This window comes from Zootoca vivipara, chromosome Z1, assembly GCF_965207765.1.
Source record: "Zootoca vivipara chromosome Z1, rZooViv2.hap1.1, whole genome shotgun sequence".
NCBI classification, from domain to species: domain Eukaryota; kingdom Metazoa; phylum Chordata; class Lepidosauria; order Squamata; family Lacertidae; genus Zootoca; species Zootoca vivipara.
In genome coordinates this window covers 68,398,817-68,418,743 of record NC_142583.1, presented here as the reverse complement: position 1 = coordinate 68,418,743, position 19,927 = coordinate 68,398,817, and the positions used below count along the sequence as shown (strand labels likewise).

Sequence of the window (19,927 nt, the reverse complement as noted above, 5' to 3'; positions counted from 1 at the left end):
AGATCCAGTGCCGAGGGCCTTCTGGTGATTCCCTCACTGCGAGAAGCAAAGCTACAGGGAACCAGGCAGAGGGCCTTCTCGGTAGTGGCACCCGCCCTGTGGAACGCCCTCCCATTGGAGGTCAAGGAGATAAACAACTACCTAACATTTAGAAAACACCTAAAGGCAGCCCTGTTTAGGGAAGTTTTTAATCTGTGATATTTTAATGTACTGTATTTTGATATTTGTTGGAAGCCGCCCAGAGTGGGTGGGGTATAAATAATAAATTAATTAATATAATAATAATAATAATAATAATAATAGCGCCTTCCCTATACACCTTTAGGCACCAGGCAAAAATGTTCCTTTTTAACCAGGCCTTTGCCTGACCTGATCTACATCTTACACTCTTTTTAAAATGCTGTCTCTTTTGGGTTGTTGTTTTTTAAATTGGGTTGCTGTTTTTATTTTTATTTTATGTATCTGATATTTTATGTGAACTGCCCTGAGACCTTCGGGTATAGGGCGGTATAGAAAATAAATAAATAAAATGAAATAACTTGAAATTATGATTGATTCTTTAGTATTAGATACTATAGTTCTTCTGGAATAATTTCATTTTTCGTTATTGACTTGTACATTTTTTCAAGAAGCAGGGAGTAAGAAGTGGCTTTTGTAATCAGCTTTTAAAACATGCTTGTTTCTAATTGTCCTCCAGGTGAAACGATGAGAATTGCTTCGTCTGAGTTTGCCGATGATCCCTGTTCCTCTGTCAAGCGAGGCACCATGGTCCGAGCAGCACGGGCTCTGCTCTCAGCTGTCACTCGCCTGCTCATCCTGGCTGACATGGCAGATGTCATGAGGCTTTTGTCCCATTTGAAAATCGTAAGACTTCTTCAATACGTTATGCTCTTGTATGCGCTGTGGTGAGCAAGTGGTGGAAGGGATATGGTATGCTACATACAAAGGAAGGGCAACCAGGTTTATATGGGGCTCGTATTTTGTACAGTGGTACCTTGACTTACAAAGACGATCCGTTCCACAGCCGTCTTCGTAAGTCAAAGTCTTTGGTTCTCAAAGTGCCCGTTCTGTGCATGCGCCGACCCCGCGTGCCGCTTCGGAAGTCGAGTCATTCGGTTGTCGAGGTACCACTGTAGTTGCAAATATTTTGGGGAAGTATCATCATCAAAACCAAATACCCCACCAGTATTACTTCCTAGGCATAACTATGGCTTACTTCTGTTTGGTAGTGGGTGGAATTCTGGATGGCCACAGCTGGGTCTATTCCTTGGGGTTCGGCTTGCCAGCTGAGTACTGCATTTGCTTATTTGAATGCAGAAGTACATCACAAATAAGAATTGGTAGTAAGGGTTCTGGGGGGTGGGGGATTAAAGTGTGAGCCCATTGGGATGTATTCAGACGCTCCATCAGACACACCTATTCAACATTGCTATGTGTTCTGTAAAAAGCTACTGTTGCTTCTCTTCACCATGCTTGGTTAAAGTTTGAAACTGAGAATGGATTTTGTTATGCAAATTTCATGTCTGCATAAAATAATAATGAAATCTATTTTTTTGCTTTGTTACATATCATACAGACATCCACACATATTATTACATGCTGTTGACTAATCCATGCATACTATGTGTAATGCATCACTGGGCTATGCAGATGCCTTTCCAGTAGTGTGTTGTCATTGCCTTGTGGACATTATCACATTTTTTTAAAAAAATTGAATGGCCATAGTTGGCCTCACATGCACAATAAACCACAGACAAATTAATGTAGGGTCACAATAGCTTTATGCTACCCCCAGGATTGAAGGCAGCATCCTTGAATACCAGTTGCTGAGGACCATGAACAGGAGAGAGGACCGTCCTCGCTTCCTGCTTTCTGGGCTATTCAGAGGCACGTTGTTAGCCCTGTGGAAAAACAAGATGCCAGGCTAGACATGACTTTGCTCTGATCCAACAGGGCTCATCTTTATTTTCTTATTGGGGCGTGGGGAAAGTGGTTTAGCCGTAACAGGTGCACACTGTGTCTGTGCTTCTATGAGAGCTGCTTTTCAGACTGTCCTGTAGCGTAAGGAAGCTGTAGACTTACCACCCTCTTGTGGTAAAATTAAAGCACAGCAGTGTGCTTTTGTCTGTGAGCCACAGTATGAAATTAATTACATCCAAATGTCAGAACACTTTTGATTGGAGATGGAAACAGTGAGTGCTTAATGAATCATCAAAGATGAAAAAAATATATAAGAAAACCACAGAGGAATCGCAGAGCGGCAAATGATTTACTGTGGGTTTGTATTTGGTTTGCCACTGTCTGCCTTCCTGCCTACAGAGGCATGTAACAAAATGCTTTGTAATTGGAGCTAACCAGTGTAATGATTGATTTCCCCATTCCTCTCTTCATAATTTAGCATTGCTAATTATGCTGCTGGTGGAAGATCTGTTGTGTAAACTGGACTGAACAGAATGTTTATAATCTTTTATTTTCTTGATCAGATCCCCCCCTTCTCTGCCCCCTTCCTTTTCCCCTTCAAATGGCAGTAGAATGTTGTTTCCGAGGCAATGGTGCATTGCAACCTTTAGCTTGGAATGAGATCTAGGCAGACTCTTCTTGAATTCCCCAGAATTAAGGTTTGCAATGGAAAAATGCCAGATCCTCTCTTGCAGGAAGGTGACAGTCCATGCTTTAATGAATACAGTGCTTTTCTACTCAAAAAATCAACCACATTACCCTATAAATATTTGCACAGCTAGCAATGCGTGTGTGACCATATTTTTCATTTCCTAATGAAGACTGGTCCAACTCACACAATCTCTTGACACTGCAAACTTTCAAAGTCGTTTGGCCTCAATTCCCCTTCATACAAATACTTGAAGGATAAAAACTCAGTTTTTATAGTTTAACTACAGCCATCATATTTATAGACTTGATTGATTAATTTGTGGGCATCATGACACATTAATATTTGGGAACACTTAGTGGGAGGGTGGGAAAGGAACATATGTAACCACTCCCCCCCCCTTTCAAGAACTTCTGTAAATCATCATCATCATCATCATCCACTTAAATATATTTTGTTTACACTATTTAAAATTTGGATTACTTTAACTTTTAAACATTAATTTGTTATTAATTAGTTTTGGATATTTCAGCCATAGTCATTTATTTAATACATTTATAATACCAACCTTTACACCCTCATATATGTTGTATATGTACAACGGAGCTTCCATTCTCACTCCTGTCCCCTCCAGCTCCCACCACCTAGAATTGGGGGACCTTCTACATTAGATTTGGTTGGTATGCAGGGCTAAGAGAGGAAACAAGTTTCACTGCAGTTGTAGAAGTAAGCTTATGGAACATTGAAGACAGCCCAGTATTAAGATACAACTTTCTACACAGACTCCCCAGCTGAGACACTAACATAATTTTGGATCCTACCTTGACTAGATTCCTTCCACATCTCTTGTGCCACAGGCCTGTGCCTTGCTGGAGTGGGAACTGTCAGGAGATGTGAACTACTGTAAAGTAGACCAGGTTTAGACTTCACATCTCAAGATCCTCAAGCAAGTACAATCTGCTTCAACAACAAATAGCTACTTTCATTACTTCACAATATTTATTCATATCTTCTAATATAGACAGAGTTGGAAGAACCATTTTGCTATGTTATTACCTGGAAGTTCACCTCATCCCTTACCTGGTAGATCACTACACTCTGCAGGCGAGGGCCTCAAGCAGAGATCATCTTAATCAGGTGGTTCCTTCTGCAGAATACAGGAATTGGACTCCAGTTTGGAATTCCCCCCAGTAAAATATCAGACAGGCACTGCTTCGATTCTCTTTTCTACTGAAGACCTTCCTTCAAAGAAAGCCTTTTAAGCTGAGATCTTTTCCAGTCTGCATCTACAATGGAATTATTTTTAAGTGACTATTTTTTTATTGTTCTATCTCTTTTGTTTACACCCTAGGCTCCTTTGGAAGGAAGAGAGGGATATAAATTTAAACTAATATAGGAGCACTACTACAACCTCTAGAGGTTCCATAAAATTCCTTCAGTAGCACCTTAAAGACCAAACTAAGTTTTTATTTTGGTATGAGCTTTCGTGGTATCTGACGAAGTGTGCATGCACACGAAAGCTCATACCAAAATAAAAACTTAGTTGGTCTTTAAGGTGCTACTGAAGGAATTTTTTTTATTTTGCTTCGACTCAGACCAACACAGCTACCTACCTGTAACTAGAGGTTCCATACTTAGTGAAAAGCAGCAAGATTGTGAGAAACACTCTAAAGTTATTTATAATATAAAGTATTATATTATACAGATGCATTTGGATTGTGTATTGCCCCCACTGACCATGGGGAGATCCCATTATACAATTAAAATAAGTGAATGCATCTGTATATGAGAGAGAAAGATGTGAGAGTTAAGTTCAGTGTGCTGTGGCTTCTAGATATTAGGTGTGCTGAGAACCTTTAGTCTCCTGACCCCACTAGAAGCCTTCTACCAATGTGTGTATATTACAGTGGTACCTCGGCATTCCGTTCCGGAAGACTGGTCGAGTTCTGAAACATTTGAAAACCGAAAACTCAATAGCCGACAGCTAGGCCTCCGGATTTTGCACTCAGTGGAAGCTGCGTGGCATGTTCAACTTCCGAGGCATGTTCGAAAACCGAAGCATATACTTCTGGGTTTAAGACGTTCACAAACCAAAATGGAAACGTTCGAAAGCCGAGGTACCAATGTAGTTCTAAGCTACTTTAAGAGTTCTCTTCAGCTCTGCTAATCCCACATCACATAATATAGTAATAATAATCAAATTCTTTGAGTGAAACTTGGGATGGATAAAATTGGCTGGTGCACTTCAAGAACTTTCTGCATCAATATGACAGCCAGATAGTGGAGTACAGTAACACTATTCATTGTGGCAAAGGAGATGTTCATAAACTATTATACATAAAAAGGGGATAGCATGGGATAGTCATCGCCAGCTTTAAAAGAATATTACATGCAAAAATATTAAAAAGTATACGAAGGGTTAAAACATATTCCACACTTTTCTGGGCAGGCTTCTTTTCTCTTGTTCAGTTTCAGAATAAGCCTCCCTTTCCGTCAATGCAGCCTGAATAATTTGTCCTTCCAAAAGAGCCAGAATCATATTGCCACCCATTCCACAATCTCTATTCTGACCCACTCTCCATCTCATCTCACTCTTGTGCTAATATCCAAGTTTTGGTGCTGAAGCAAGGCCACTTAGCTCCTGTTCTGGTTCCTATCAATCATGTCTCCTCCTGGTTTCCTGCAAAACCCTTAGGAAAGAGGTGGCCCAGTTTGAGGAGAAGCAGCTTTAAAAAGCTTGTGATGCATTCCCCTGCAGGTGTTCCATGCAGTGACAGCTCCCACCGGAGCAGATGGGACCTAGGTAATTCTGTTCACCTTTGAAAATCAAGCTGCTCCAGAGAAATTCTAATTAATTATGTAGAAGTGTCACTTGGTAGCAAGCTGGCTGAGCTAACAAAGACTTTGACCCTAAAAATAAGTCACTTTTTTCCCTGGCACTGATGTCTGGAGCAAACCACTGTTTTAGACATTCTGATGAAATATTTACACCTACACAAGTCAAGCAGTGTTACAGAAATGACACTTTGTCCCCTAAATATAGTTTGCTGACATGAACGTAACTTTGCAGTGTTTTGCTGCAAGCATACTTTCTATTTGTACCTCTACATATATTTCCCTGAAAAGTTTCAGAAGTCATGATTTGAGGCAGTTATTCTAAGACAATTGCCTAATTGCATATTGCACAAATACGCACAAATATGCAGTAGAAACATCTAATAGCCTCACAACCTGTTGTTCTAACCTCTCTTTTTCTCTTACACCAACCCACCCACCCCTGGACTGAAGACATTGACATTAATTGAAAAAGGAGGGAAGCTGGTCTGTAATAGAATGTCAGCAACTTCATTTGCATAAGAATGGAAGTGATAGTGGTCCTCTTTATCCTAGGATTGTAGCAATTTTCCACGTCACAAAATCAGTATTTTTAGTGGTGGTGAAAAAGCAACTGGAACAAATTGCATGATGATGAGATTCTGGTTTTCATAGTAATTTTCTTAACTGTCATGGCAATCAGGAAGGTTTTTGTACCTGCACTTCTTTCAACAGGAATGGAATGAGTTGATGCTATGATTGCTCAGTTATAAGCTGAATACTGTTTACCCAAATACTGAATATTATCTACAGGCACCGATTCAGTTATGCATGTTTTACTGTAGAGCTTGCAATAGTAGTGGGTTTCCTGTCTCTATCCAGGTAAAGTCTCAAGTGGTGAAGCTGATAAATGGCACTTTGAGGTGCAGAAGCTACCTGGCCTCTACTGAGAGTGCTGGTTGAATAAACTTCCCCAGACTGTAATCCTGATCCCCATTTAGAGCAGGAGTGTAACATCCTCTAAAACAAAAAAAAACCTTCAGTAGCACCTTAAAGACCAACTAAGTTTTTATTTTGGTATGAGCTTTCATGTGCATGTACACTTCTTCAGATACACTGAAATAGGAGTCCCTATTCAGTGTATCTGAAGAAGTGTGCATGCACACGAAAGCTCATACCAAAATAAAAACTTAGTTGGTCTTTAAGGTGCTACTGAAGGAATTTTTTTATTTTACTTCGACCCAGACCAACATGGCTACCTACCTGTAACCATCCTCTAAAACAGTTTGACCCAACATCCTTCTTTGGTGTCATTTATAGTAGGTGTTGTAAGTCTTCATAGAATTGGTCAATTTCAGTTTCTTCAGCACTGGTAGTTGGTGCATAAATTTGGATTACTGTGATGTTAAAAGGTCTGCCTTGGATTCGTATTGAGATCATTCTGTCATTTTTGAGATTGCATCCTGTGAGGGACAAGGGATACAGGGAAGTCCCTCCCATCTTAAGTTCCAGCCCATCCCCAAGCGCTGGGGAGAGCAGGGAGAGCTCTGCCTCCAGCGGAGAATCAGGAAGTGGTGTCCGAGGCTCAGGCAAGGTTGCGGAGCCCATGACTCAGGTGGGACAGGAAGGGGGGAGCCCGGGGGGAAGGCCAATTCCCCCAACTCCGGAATTGCGCCGAAAACGTAGGGGGAAGAGGCTGGGTCTCCCAAGGCTTCTTTGCTGGAAGAAAACGCGCCAATCTCCATTTGGAGGTACTGACACCTCACCGTAAGCATGTATATAGATCGCTCTGAGCACTGTAAATAATCAGCAGTTAATAAAAGTCTAAAAGGACTATGCTGCGAGGAGTCGTTACTCTAGAGTAGCCACATCAGCACCTCTGACACATCCCATTACAGCTTTTGCCACTCTTTTGTTGACTATGAGGGCCACTCCATTTCTTCTATGGGATTCTTGCCCACAGTAGTAGATATGATAGTCATCCGAACAGAATTCGCCCATTCCCTTCCATTTTAGTTCACTGATGCCCAGGATGTCAATATTTATTCTTGCCATCTCATTTTTGACCACATCCAGCCTACCATTATCTATGGTTCTTACATTCCAGGTTCCTATGCAATATTTTTCTTTACAGCATCAGACTTTCCTTTCGTTTCCAGGCATATCCGCAACTGAGCGACCTTTCGGCTTTGGCCCAGCCGCTTCATCAGCTCTGAATCTACTTGTACTTGTCCTCCGCTCTTCCTCAGTAGCATGTTGGACGCCTTCCGACCTGAGGGGCTCATCTTCCAGCGTCATAACTTTTATTTGCCTGTTGTCTTTGTCCATGGAGTTTTCTTGGCAGGGATACTGGAGTGGCTTGCCAGTTCCTTCTCCAGGTGGATCACATTTAGTCAAAACTCTCCACTATGACCTGTCCATCTTGGGTGGCCCTGCATGGCATAGCTTATAGCTTCTCTGAGTTATTCAAGCCCCTTCGCCATGACAAGGCATTGATCCATGAAGGGTCTCTCTCTCTCTCATTACAATGGCTATTTTCCCACTGTCAGGAATCTGAGGGACAAGTTGCATATTTTTGTTAGGAGGTCAACAATTTCACATTTGAGTTATCTGAGAGCTCTTGGGTGGGTGCCATCTGGACCTGGTGATTTGCCAGTTTTTCTTTTGTCCAGGAGGCCTCAAACTTAATCTCTCATCACCACTATCTGCCTCATCTCGTTAGACTCCTTTCAACAAAAGTTACCGTAGTTCAGCCACTGGGATCTGTCATATACCTTCTGCTGTGGAGACAGATACCAAGTATTCATTCAACATCTTTGCAGTCTCCTCACACTCATTCAGCACACTTCAACTCCCTTGTAATCCAAAGGTCCAACAGTCTCCCTAACCAGACTTCTGCTATGAACGTATTTTGCTGTTGCTGGTCGTTATGTTTTTGTTTGTTTTGTTTGCCATGTGCTCCTCACATTCCCTCCCTCCCTCCCTCCCTCCCTCCCTGCATCTCTCACTGTCAGATCATATTTGTTTGGTCAAAGTTTGGGTTCCTTTTCGTTTCTCTTATTTGAAGGAAGCCTTCTTGCCTGTAGCAGCTTCTTTTAATTGGCTTGTTAACCAATCTGGTGGTATACATTCTCAACCCTTTTCCAACCATGGCCCCCTTCTGACCTTGTTTCCTTCCTGTGCCCCCCTCCTGTCCTACAGGTAGAAAGGTAGCTATTTACGGTAAATGTTTTGTTTTGTAACAGCAAATCCCCCCCCCCAAACACTTCACAATTCTTTGATATTTGCTCCCTGTTCCAAAGAACACCACTTTTTGCATCTTTCAGCTACTACCACAGGAGTAATGCTACAGGACTAATGACCAGGCACACTATCCAGTCTTGGTTTTCAACTTTGCTATTAGGATGTCTCAGAAAAGAATGTTGCTTTTTTTCTATCATTGTTAAATCAGTCATGCCCATAGTTCTGCTGATTAGATAATGTACTCAGAATTTCCTAGCAAAGCTGTTTGATGCTGGAATTACTAGATCACACGCCCCCTTCTACTTTACCCTGTACAAAATTTGGAGCCGCTTGAATTAATTCTATGTTTTCATTTTACTGTAATTTAACATTTTTTCTCTTTAACAAAACTCTCACAAATATCCAAGTAGTCACTTCCTTATTTGTATTATATAAATGAGGGCTACTGATGTACAATAAGTCCGAAAGCTTAGAATCATCTCTGCTAGCTGGGAAATATTGATGGCCTTTGCAATCTTCTATATTATTGACATACAAAATTGAGAGAAGGCCGAAAGGCATCCCTGTGGGAAATATACTCTGAGAAACTCACTCTAAATGTCTGTTCTGTTCCTATATAGAGTTTTCTTCAGGACTGATGCTTATCTATATTGGTATTTAAAAGTTTAAACTAGAGTTGTTCTTTATTGACCTGGTCAAAGGCCAACGCTGAATTAATAAAAGCTACATATAGCTCTTGTCTTGTTCTTTTGACATATTCTTAAATCAAATGATCTAAAACAAAGCATTGATTGATCGTACTTTTCCATGTACAGAATCCTTCTTGCCTTCTGCTATAATTTGTCCAATTTTCAGAATGAGGTAGTTGATTGCCAATGATTATGTTCACATGGCATGGTAAGCCAGACTATGATTTACCTTGACCAATTTTAGGAGCAATCCCAGTTAAAAAAATAAGCGTGCAGATTTTGAAATAGTTTTAACTTCCTTTTTAAAGGATTGACATAGCAATGCTAGATTCCCATCCCTTTGAAGGCTGTACTTGTGTTGTTAATAAATATAACTGAAATATAGTGAAATTTTCCAGTTATTATACCTCTGGCACTGCCTTTTGTATAGAGGAAGCTGCAGACTTCCTGTTAGTCTCAGGCTGTCATCAGTGCCACCTGTTTAAAAAAAATCTGTGTTGAGAGACTGCTCAACAGCTCAGCTTGTCGGGGTACAAGTCCCCCACGGGTCCATGCAGTCAGTAAAAGAAGGAAATTCCAGCCAAGCAATTTGGAGCAAAATAGCAGTCAGTAGACTTATTTATTGTTGAGCAACAGGTTCAACAGCAGCGAGAGAACCCAGAGAATGGGCGGGGCGACATTGACTTTTAAAACTTCCCCACCACATCCAGAATACAGTTCACACAGCATCATCAATACATCATTTTGACATCATTAACATGTCACAAAAGGGGAGGGTTACACAAGATTACAATAGACAGATATGTCAGGGCAACACCAAGTACAGTATAAGATTAGCATAGGCAAACATGTCTTAAGTACACACCGCCCAAAAGTACAATAGAACTTCCTTTGCGTCTCTGGAGCCTGAGGCAAGTCTGGTGATGAGATTTGGCTTCCCTTGGAGAACAATGAGCCCAGCAATTGTCATCTCTGGGCATTTCCTGGGGTAGGAGGTGTGTATACATGTATTCAAGCTTGGGGAGGTGGCAGGGGAAAGAGTCCCTTTTCCAAGGGCAAAATGGTGTTGGAATGGAAGAACTTGGCAAAGGGGTTGATTTTATATGATTCAAAAAGCCAGGTATCTTTCCTGAGCTGTCAAGTCGAAAGGATACATTCAGGCATAATATTTGTAACATTTAACAACTTTAAGGATGTGGGTATGTAATTTCCATAACATACCCAACAGGGCCAATGGTCAGAAATTATGGCAGTTGTGGTGCAAAAAAATATAAACAGGGCAACAGGTCCAACCCCTGTTATAGAGGGTTTAGCTTCATGTAACCCATATCATACTAAACCCAAAATTTTGCTCAGTTTCTTTCTAATGTAAAAGGTAAAGGTAAAGGACCCCTGACCATTAAGTCCAGTCACAGATGACTGTGGGGTTGCGGCACTCATCTCACTTTACTGGCCAAGAGAGCCGGCATTTGTCCACAGACAGTTTTTCCGGGTCATGTGACCAGCTTGACTAAGCCGCTTCTGCCGAAACCAGAGCAGTGCACGGAAACACTGTTTACCTTCCTGCCTGAGCAGTACCTATTTATCTACTTGCACTTTTGGCGTGCTTTTAAGATTTCATAATTTTATAAATAAATATTTTCATAATTCTATAGAAACTGGGCTAGGGTATTGTTTGGTTTTTTGTTGTGGGTTGTTGCATATGCAATTTTATTATGATTCATGTGGAAATTGTTCAGTTTGGTTGCGTATTTTTTGATGTTTTATTTATTGTTTATGACTACTTTTGTTATGTTGTAAGTATGTATATTTTCATGTTGTAAGCTGCCTTGATCATGGTTTGAACTATGGAAAGGCAACATACAAATATTAATTTCATTTTATTTATTAAATTTCTAGACCACCCTTCATCCGAAGATCTCAGGGCGATGCAGTAATCTAATCTAGAGGTTGCCAGAGCATAAACAACAGAGGTTAGGCTATCCCTGTCCAGATAGGGGCATAGCTGGGTCACCAGCCAAAGGTGATGGAAGGCAGTCTGTGCCACTGAGCCTACCTGAGCCTCAAGTGACAGCAAAGGATACAGAAGTACCCTCAAGCTATGTACCCACTTCTTCAAGAGCAGGCAGTCTCCCATCCATCTGGTCTAGGGAACCACTAACAGTGTTTTAGTCTTATCTGGAATTAGTTTCAGTTTGTTGGCTCTCATCCAGTCCATCACCAAGGCAAGACACTGGTCCACCATATCCCCTGCCATACCTGCATATGTAAAGGAGAAATAGAGCTGTGTGTCACCAGCATATTGCTGACAATGCACTTCAAAACTCTGGATAACCCTACTCAGCAGTTCCATGTAGTTATTAAATAGCATAGGAGAGTAAATTGAGCCCTGAGGTACCCCACACTAAAGGCTCCATGGGGCCGAAGAATACTCCCTAAGCATCACTCTCTGGAAACAACCAAATAGGACCGGAACCACTGCAATCAGTGCCGCATACCCCTTACTTTGTCAGCTTGTTATTCTGCCCTTTGACACACTAAATGAATCAGAAATTCTGAGAAACCTGCAGCAATCAGTCTTTTACATTGGCCTAATCTATTAGCATGCCACTGCTGCTCATTTAAGGCACAAGATGGCAGGTAACAAGGCAGACAGTCCTTCAGATACTTGGGCCCTAGGACTTCAAGTGTGTTATATAACTCAGTGCCTTAAATTTGGCCCAGTTGCAAACAGGCTGGCTGTGTAGATACTTAAAGACAAATCTCATTTTTCAGCACAGGTCCATGACCCGACATTCTGCATCACAGTGTGAAAATATATATTTTTTTAAAAGCACAAATCACACTATCTCCTTGCACATAAATGAAAGCAAAATTCCCCAGTGAATCATCACTTCCTCCACTATTACAGATATTCATCTGGTGTTTGTATGCCAGTTTGAGTTGAAAGTGGCTATTCCTGTTAAAAAGGCTGTACCTGGATGTTCTTTGTGACTGCTCATTTATATCTTCTACTATGATGCTTGCATTTTCACAAATGGCTTAATTCCAGGTTACCTAAATAATGTAGGTTACCAGCCAAGAAGTTAGAAAATCTGATCTAATGCCATTTGTTTTCCTTAAAACATTGTCCAGTTCTTCCCATGTCTCCTTCTTCCTACTATTAGTATTTCAATTATATTCCATCCTTTGGCTCAAATGAACCCAGGGCAGGAAACACATCAATAACAATATCATTAAAAATTTCCTGAAACCAAAAACATTATAAAAACAGTTAAAAAGAAACAAATTCTTTCGGCCAATGATTTCAGGATTGCCAGGAACAGTATATTCCAGCCATCAAATATCTGGGTAAACAGAAATGCTATTAAATTTACCCTGGAAGTCAATAATGAGGGAGACAGTGCACCTCACTTTGGAGGGCATTCTGCAAATAGGGAACTGCCACAGATCAACACCCAACTGGGCAGCCCCAGTGGAGGTACCACCAACAAGGCATCACAGGCAAATCATAGTGTTCAAGATGTTGGTATTGGGTAAGGTGCACATTTAGGTACTTAGATCCCAAGCCATTTAGCTACCGGTATATGCTAGTACTAACATCTTGGGGCTGGTAGCTCACTGGCAGCTTGTGCACTGCTTACAGGACTAGTGGTCCATGGTCCCATCAGACCACTCCACTTACCAGGTTAGCAACTGCATTCTGCATTAGATGCGGTCTCTGGACAATTTTCAAGGGCAACCTTACATTACAGTGCATTACATTAGTCCAGATAGAAGGCAATCCTTTTTGAATAACCTTCTGTATGAAATGTTACGACACCTGTAGTATGAGAGAGGCAAGAGACAGAGATGAACAACACTGTAAAAGTTTTGCATAGCTTGACTGAAATTAAGGTGACCAAACCTGCTTTGCATCCCTCCTAGATTAATCTTACAAGAATTGTGTAGACCATATATATTGTGTTTATCAACTTGATTTCCCTCCAATAGGCAGAACCATTTTTTCAAGCTGACTGAATACATATTTGGATATCCTTTTTCATAATCACCACAATGACAAACTTTTACATGAACAATCCTGAAGTAGTATGGCAATTTAGGGTTCTTTTTGAGGGGTTGGGGATTGGGGATTAGTAATGTGATGAAAACTTCAGAGTTGCTCTTTTCGTCTGGCAACAAAGAACAACTATGGGTGTATGTTCTTTTCTGCCAATAGTTTTGCAACAGATTGAGTGGAAGCACACATGTTAAAAATGGAAGGTTCAAAATCATCCTGATTGCACTGCTGCCATTCTTTATTTTCAGCTGTTCTTTTGTTGCGGGAAATGGGTGGATTATACAGCATATGGCATATCATAAATAGTTTCAGCACTGCATGTTTCCCGGTCATCTGCTTTCCCAACTGTTTGAAGTGTACATGCGAAACACACAAGGATATCTGCTTCATACATCATGACAGACACCTCCAACCTGGTCCCTTCCTGTTGATTTGAAGTCCCACTCCCATCAGCCCCAGGTAGCATGGCCAATAGCCAGGGATGTGAAAAGTTGTATTCCCAAAAGCCTAAAGGCCAACTGGTTGTGGATGTCTGTGTTATGGGTTACAAGCAGGTGCATGCTAATGCATAAATCCAAAGAACCATGCAATATTTTCCATATGAAATCCACACTGTATCTATGTTTGCAGGTATTTAACCTTTAATCAAATTTTACATGAAAATCTGTTTGCTTCTTGTGATGCAGGATATAGGCATATATGTGCCAAATCTGTAATGTGTGAAGCAGCTATTAGGCTATAAATAATATCTGAAAATCAGCTGGCAGGAATTTAACCTTCTGTCATATTTTTCTCCCTTATAGGTAGAAGAAGCATTGGAAGCCGTGAAGAATGCCACAAATGAGCAAGACCTTGCAAACCGCTTCAAAGAATTTGGGAAAGAGATGGTGAAGCTTAACTATGTAGCTGCTAGAAGACAACAGGTGGATATAATTAAAAACAGTAAATGAAGAAAAGAAAACAGTACTATTTCAACATAGTATGCAAAGATTATAGATCTTTTATCAGTTTCAGAGACCGGGAAAGGGGGTGCGGCTCCAAAGAGCCCCTGTAATCTGGGGTTCCTGATGTTATCCTTTCCCATTGCAGCCTCTTCAGCCCCCTGAAAAGCAACTCCAAAAATAACCATGTATGCCATCTTGAGCTCCTAGGAGGAAAAGTGGGATATAATTGCAACAGTATATAGAATAAATCTTGTAGAGTGGCACAGCATGAGGAGCTATACTCATAGGAAACTTCCTTGTATCATATGATGGGTCTACCTTGAGCCTAATTCCAGATTCAGAAATCCCATTGCATTTCCAGTTAGGTCACTGGAGGGATGGTGGGGTCACCAATCCTAAGGCACATTTGGGGAAATGCCATAGCTCAGTGGCAGAGAAGCTGTGGTGCATGAAAAAACTCCCTTGTTCAATCCCTGACATCTGCAGATAGGGCTAAGGAGAGGCCCTTACCTGAGACTCTGGAGTTCTACTGCCATTGTAGACAGAACTGAGCTAAATGGGCCACAGGTCTGATTCAGTAGAAGGCAGCATCCTTATATGCCGTCACACATGAATCGAACACCCATAAGTGGGGAGATGCCTATACTTCTTCTGAGCCTGGGAATTATGAACTTAAGTCTCAACGTTAGATAAAAATCCCGCTGTGATTGTGGATATGCTTCTGTGCCTTCTCTCTTCGCCTTCTATTTGGAGTCATCTTTAGCGTAATTTCTGGAAGAGGTCAGGGTACCAGTGACCCCTTATAGATAACCAAACTACGTTGGGATGAGTAATTACTTCCTGTGCAGTAGTAATGAGGATTTTATTATGCTTTACATGCAGATGTGTGATAAAAGCAAACCCCTAATAGGTCATCTTGTTATACTGGTTCTCAGCTGAAAGATTTCATCTGAAGCTGATTCAAACCAGACTGAATGAATCAGGCTGCTACTGGGCAGGGGCGGGGGCGGGGAAGTGTGTGTATTTTTTAAAATGCAATGCAGAACGTCCTCCTTTTAAGAACCCTAATCATGATGTGCTTCCTTCCCAAATGGGCCATGCAGTGCTTCAATGGGAAAAGAGGGCTGAAAATTAGGCCAAGTTTAACCCATATTTTAAAGTTTTGAGTACAGAAAATCTTTTTCTTTCTTTCTTTATTTATTTTTTTGTATAAAAGGCACTACTGTTAATCTTAAAGGTAAAGGTAAAGGGACCCCTGACCATTAGGTCCAGTTGTGACCGATTCTGGGGTTGCACGCTCATCTCGCATTATTGGCCGAGGGAGCCGGCGTATAGCTTCCAGGTCATGTGGCCAGCATGACAAAGCCGCTTCTGGCAAACCAGAGCAGCACATGGAAACGCCATTTACCTTCCCGCTGTAGCGGTTCCTATTTATCTACTTGCATTTTGACGTGCTTTTGAACTGCTAGGTTGGCAGGAGCTGGGACCAAGCAACGGGAGCTCACCCCGTCACAGGGATTCGAACCGCCAACCTTCTGATCAGCAAGCCCTAGGCTCAGTGGTTTAACCACAGTGCCACCTGGGTCCCTACTGTTAATCTTGGGATGGTTTAAAAAGATGACTCTTTGGCTTATTCTTCCCATTAATGAAGGCAAAAAAGAGAGTGGTTCAAAAGTAATAATATGAAATGATCTGCAGTTATATCCCCATTGTTCCTAAAGAGCCTCTGGGTATAAAAATAAGTAGCCTATCTAGTCAATTTTGCTTGTCATGCTGCCCAAGATTTTAATTGTGCACACGATTAATTCTGAAGCCTTGCTTCAACCTCCACATCACTCGCCTTTTCAATTCCATCAAAAGTCTCTCATAGTCCTTTCATAGAGCACACACTTTGGACACATCTATCCAAATCATAGCCCTGGTTCATATGTTCAAAAGTCCCTAATGATGACCTGTTGGAACTTGCAGGATAGGAATTGTGTGGAAACCTGGTATCTACCCCCCCCCTCAATTCTCTGCCCTTTTGCTGCTGCCACCTGCATGATCAAGACTGTCCTTTTTTGAGCAGCTGCAATTGCGTGGACCTTGTCAGCAGTCCTGTTATGGAGGTCTTGGCTCATACAGTTGATGCAGCTACAGTTCCTGTTAGGATGTAAGACTGCCAGGACCCCCTCATATGTCCATAGAAGATGGTTTTAGGGCTCTTGAAGAAGAGAACTAAGGTGTTATGTATGCTCTCTGAGCTCCTTGGAGAAAGCAGAGGGTCCAAACCAGACTTTTAACATTTCCTCCAAACCATTGGTTAGGGGAAAAAACCCTATGCTTATATATGTATGTCTGTATATTTTGCAACAGGAACTCAAGGATCCCCACTGTCGGGATGAAATGGCTGCTGCTCGTGGTGCCCTGAAGAAGAATGCCACCATGCTTTATACTGCTTCTCAAGCTTTCCTCCGTCACCCTGACGTAGCAGCAACCAGAGCTAACCGGGATTACGTCTTTAAGCAAGTCCAAGAAGCTATTGCTGGCATCTCAAATGCTGCTCAGGCCACCTCACCAACTGATGAAAACAAGGGACACACTGGCATTGGGGAACTCGCTGCAGCACTGAATGAGTTTGATGTAAGTGTGTGTGTGTGTGTGTGTGTGTGTGTGTGTGTGTGTGTGGTTTTTCCCCCCAGCGTGCATGAAAAGAAAGAGGGGGTGTTTACTTTCACATTGCAATGATTTCTAGGAGTGAAGGCTAAAGTTGGAATTAATACAACACAGTGAAAAACAGTATGCAGGACTGGCCTCAAACATTCTGTGTCTTCTGGCACAGAATAAGAAGATGTCTTCTCTTCTTTCCATATACCTAACCAACTGGACCAACAGTTTACTCTTCCTTTAGTGCTGGTGATGGCACTGCACCTTTATCACATCTTAGTGTAGCACATTAGCTGAGGAGGGACGGAATGGACCACTTTGGTATATACAGCTATGTCCTTGAGTAACTTGCTGCCACTTCCTGCCTCCAGCATCTGCTACCCAAGGCAGGTGCCTCACTCAGCCTAATATTAGGTCTGACCCTGATGCAAAGCACTATACTATTGGGAACATGTTATCTGAAAGATCTCCTACAAACCTACCTGGCACTAAGATTTTCCTTGTAGGCACACACTTTTACAATTCATTTAGTTTCTGTGCATGAGAGATACAGTTTTTCCTTTAGGAGTCCCCAGATTGTGGAACTCCCTCCCCATGGAAGTGCAGGTGGTTTTAAAAACAAATTTCATTTGTCCCACATTTTCGTTAATTTAGGCCTTACTGTATGGTTTTAATTTGTAGAGGTGTTTAAGTGTGTATTACTTTTATCTGCCAGGATTTATTTTCATTACAATTAATTTTTTTGGAATTACGTAAATAAATTGTTAGCTTTTTGGTTTGGTTTTGTATTGCATTGCAATGAATTGTGTCTTTTACTTATGTTGCCTCTTGTGGGCTATTCTCAAAAAGGCAGCCTATAAATTAGAGTATAGCTAGATAAGTACTGTAGTATGAAACTCTTTCTGGCTTTTCCTGCCAGTGTATCATAAGCCTTGACCAACTGAGGGTTCCATTGAGGGTTCCTGCAGCAAATGTGTGATGAATTTACTTGCCATCAATGGTGGCTTTGCATAACTTAATTAGAAACCAACAGCAGAGCAGGTTGTTGTTGTTGTTTAGTCGTTTAGTCGTGTCCGACTCTTCGTGACCCCATGGACCATAGCACGCCAGGCACTCCTGTCTCGCACTGCCTCCCGCAGTTTGGTCAAACTCATGTTCGTAGCTTCGAGAACACTGTCCAACCATCTTGTCCTCTGTCGTCCCCTTCTCCTAGTGCCCTCAATCTTTCCCAACATCAGGGTCTTTTCCAAGGATTCTTCTCTTCTCATGAGGTGGCCAAAGTATTGGAGCCTCAGCTTCACGATCTGTCCTTCCAGGGAGCACTCAGGGCTGATTTCCTTAAGAATGGATAGGTTTGATCTTCTTGCAGTCCATGGGACTCTCAAGAGTCTCCTCCAGCACCATAATTCAAAAGCATCAATTCTTCGGCGATCAGCCTTCTTTATGGTCCAACTCTCACTTCCATACATCACTACTGGGAAAACCATAGCTTTAACTATACGGACCTTTGTCGGCAAGGTGATGTCTCTGCTTTTTAAGATGCTGTCTAGGTTTGTCATTGCTTTTCTCCCAAGAAGCAGGCGTCTTTTAATTTCGTGACTGCTGTCACCATCTGCAGTGATCAAGGAGCCCAAGAAAGTAAAATCTCTCACTGCCTCCATTTCTTCCCCTTCTATTTGCCAGGAGGTGATGGGACCAGTGGCCATGATCTTGGTTTTTTTGATGTTGAGCTTCAGACCATATTTTGCGCTCTCCTCTTTCACCCTCATTAAAAGGTTCTTTAATTCCTCCTCGCTTTCTGCCATACGAGACTATAGGACCGTGTGTTACAGTCTCTACCTGCTCTGCTGTGGCAGACAGCAGAGCAGGTAGAGACTGTAACACACGGTCCTATAGTCTCGTATGTTTAGGCTAATATACACGTTATACAAAATGCCTACAGTGATGAGAGGAATTTCCCAAATATATGCTACTTTTAGTCTGATCATGTTCTGGAACTGGCAGAAAATTCATTCCCTCCCCATTTCCCACATGGTAATATGCACTGCACATTTTAAGCTCACTAAAATCACCTGATGCTTGGCAGCTTCAAGCTAATGCTAGTCAATGCCATCCAGAAAGGACTGCACTGAACACCAACAGGGGACATTGTGTTGCATCATAATAAACACAGTAACAAATAGGATGGAGGACACTATGCAGAGCTTCCAGCAGATACTCTACATTGCTGTATTTTACTTGCATCCTTCTAACTACAGGTAATTTTTTCACACTTTTTGATGGGCTTGAGAAATGTCATTTTATCTCTCTAGTATAATTTGTAAGTTGTTTAAAAAGGGGAAGTGATTGTGCATTATTAATATGACAATATTTCCAGTTTATGTGTGAGTGACTTGCTTCCTTTGCACTTTTTTGTTCTTCAGGTGCATGTGATATTTCGTGAGGTTAATATATATGGCCTTCAAAAATAAGCCTTGTTTTCCCTTGAAACATAAACATCATCCTTTTATAGCTTCAGCTGCTGCCTACATTTCTGAAATTGTTCTTGGTTCTTGCATGTATATGTTAAAGCTATCAAACAGACCAGTATAATGTGAACATTGCATTACACAGATTTCAGATGAAGGTCAAAATAAATCTTCTAGAATAAAGTAATGGGAATATTTTAAATAAGACAGGACTGGAACTTCTGATGACAGGGAAAATATTAGAAAGCAGCAGGCCATCCTGGAAAGTAGGCTTTTAAAGAACTGAACCATCAATTACACTTTACAAAATGAGGTCTGGCATGTATTTTAACTTTGATTGTTTGCATCTCAGAAACCCCAAAACTGCTATCTGGATATTTCTGCAGAGTAATTGTTGTTTTGTGTAGTAGCCAGAAAAGTAATTTATTTGTCTGGAAGGATCATTTGTGCATATA

General features: G+C 41.4%; 1 protein-coding gene across 3 annotated transcripts in view; it reads left to right on the top strand.

Annotated features, from left to right (window-relative positions):
• CTNNA2 (catenin alpha 2) overlaps positions 1–19,927 on the top strand; it is a 512,597-nt gene that overhangs the window by 120,521 nt on the left and 372,149 nt on the right. For all 3 annotated transcript variants that reach the window (XM_035103046.3, XM_088660663.1, XM_035103044.3), the window contains exons 4-6: positions 698–864; positions 14,218–14,337; positions 16,714–16,980. In XM_035103046.3, the coding sequence (XP_034958937.1) occupies positions 698–864; positions 14,218–14,337; positions 16,714–16,980 (554 nt within the window). The remainder of the gene's footprint in view (positions 1–697; positions 865–14,217; positions 14,338–16,713; positions 16,981–19,927) is intronic.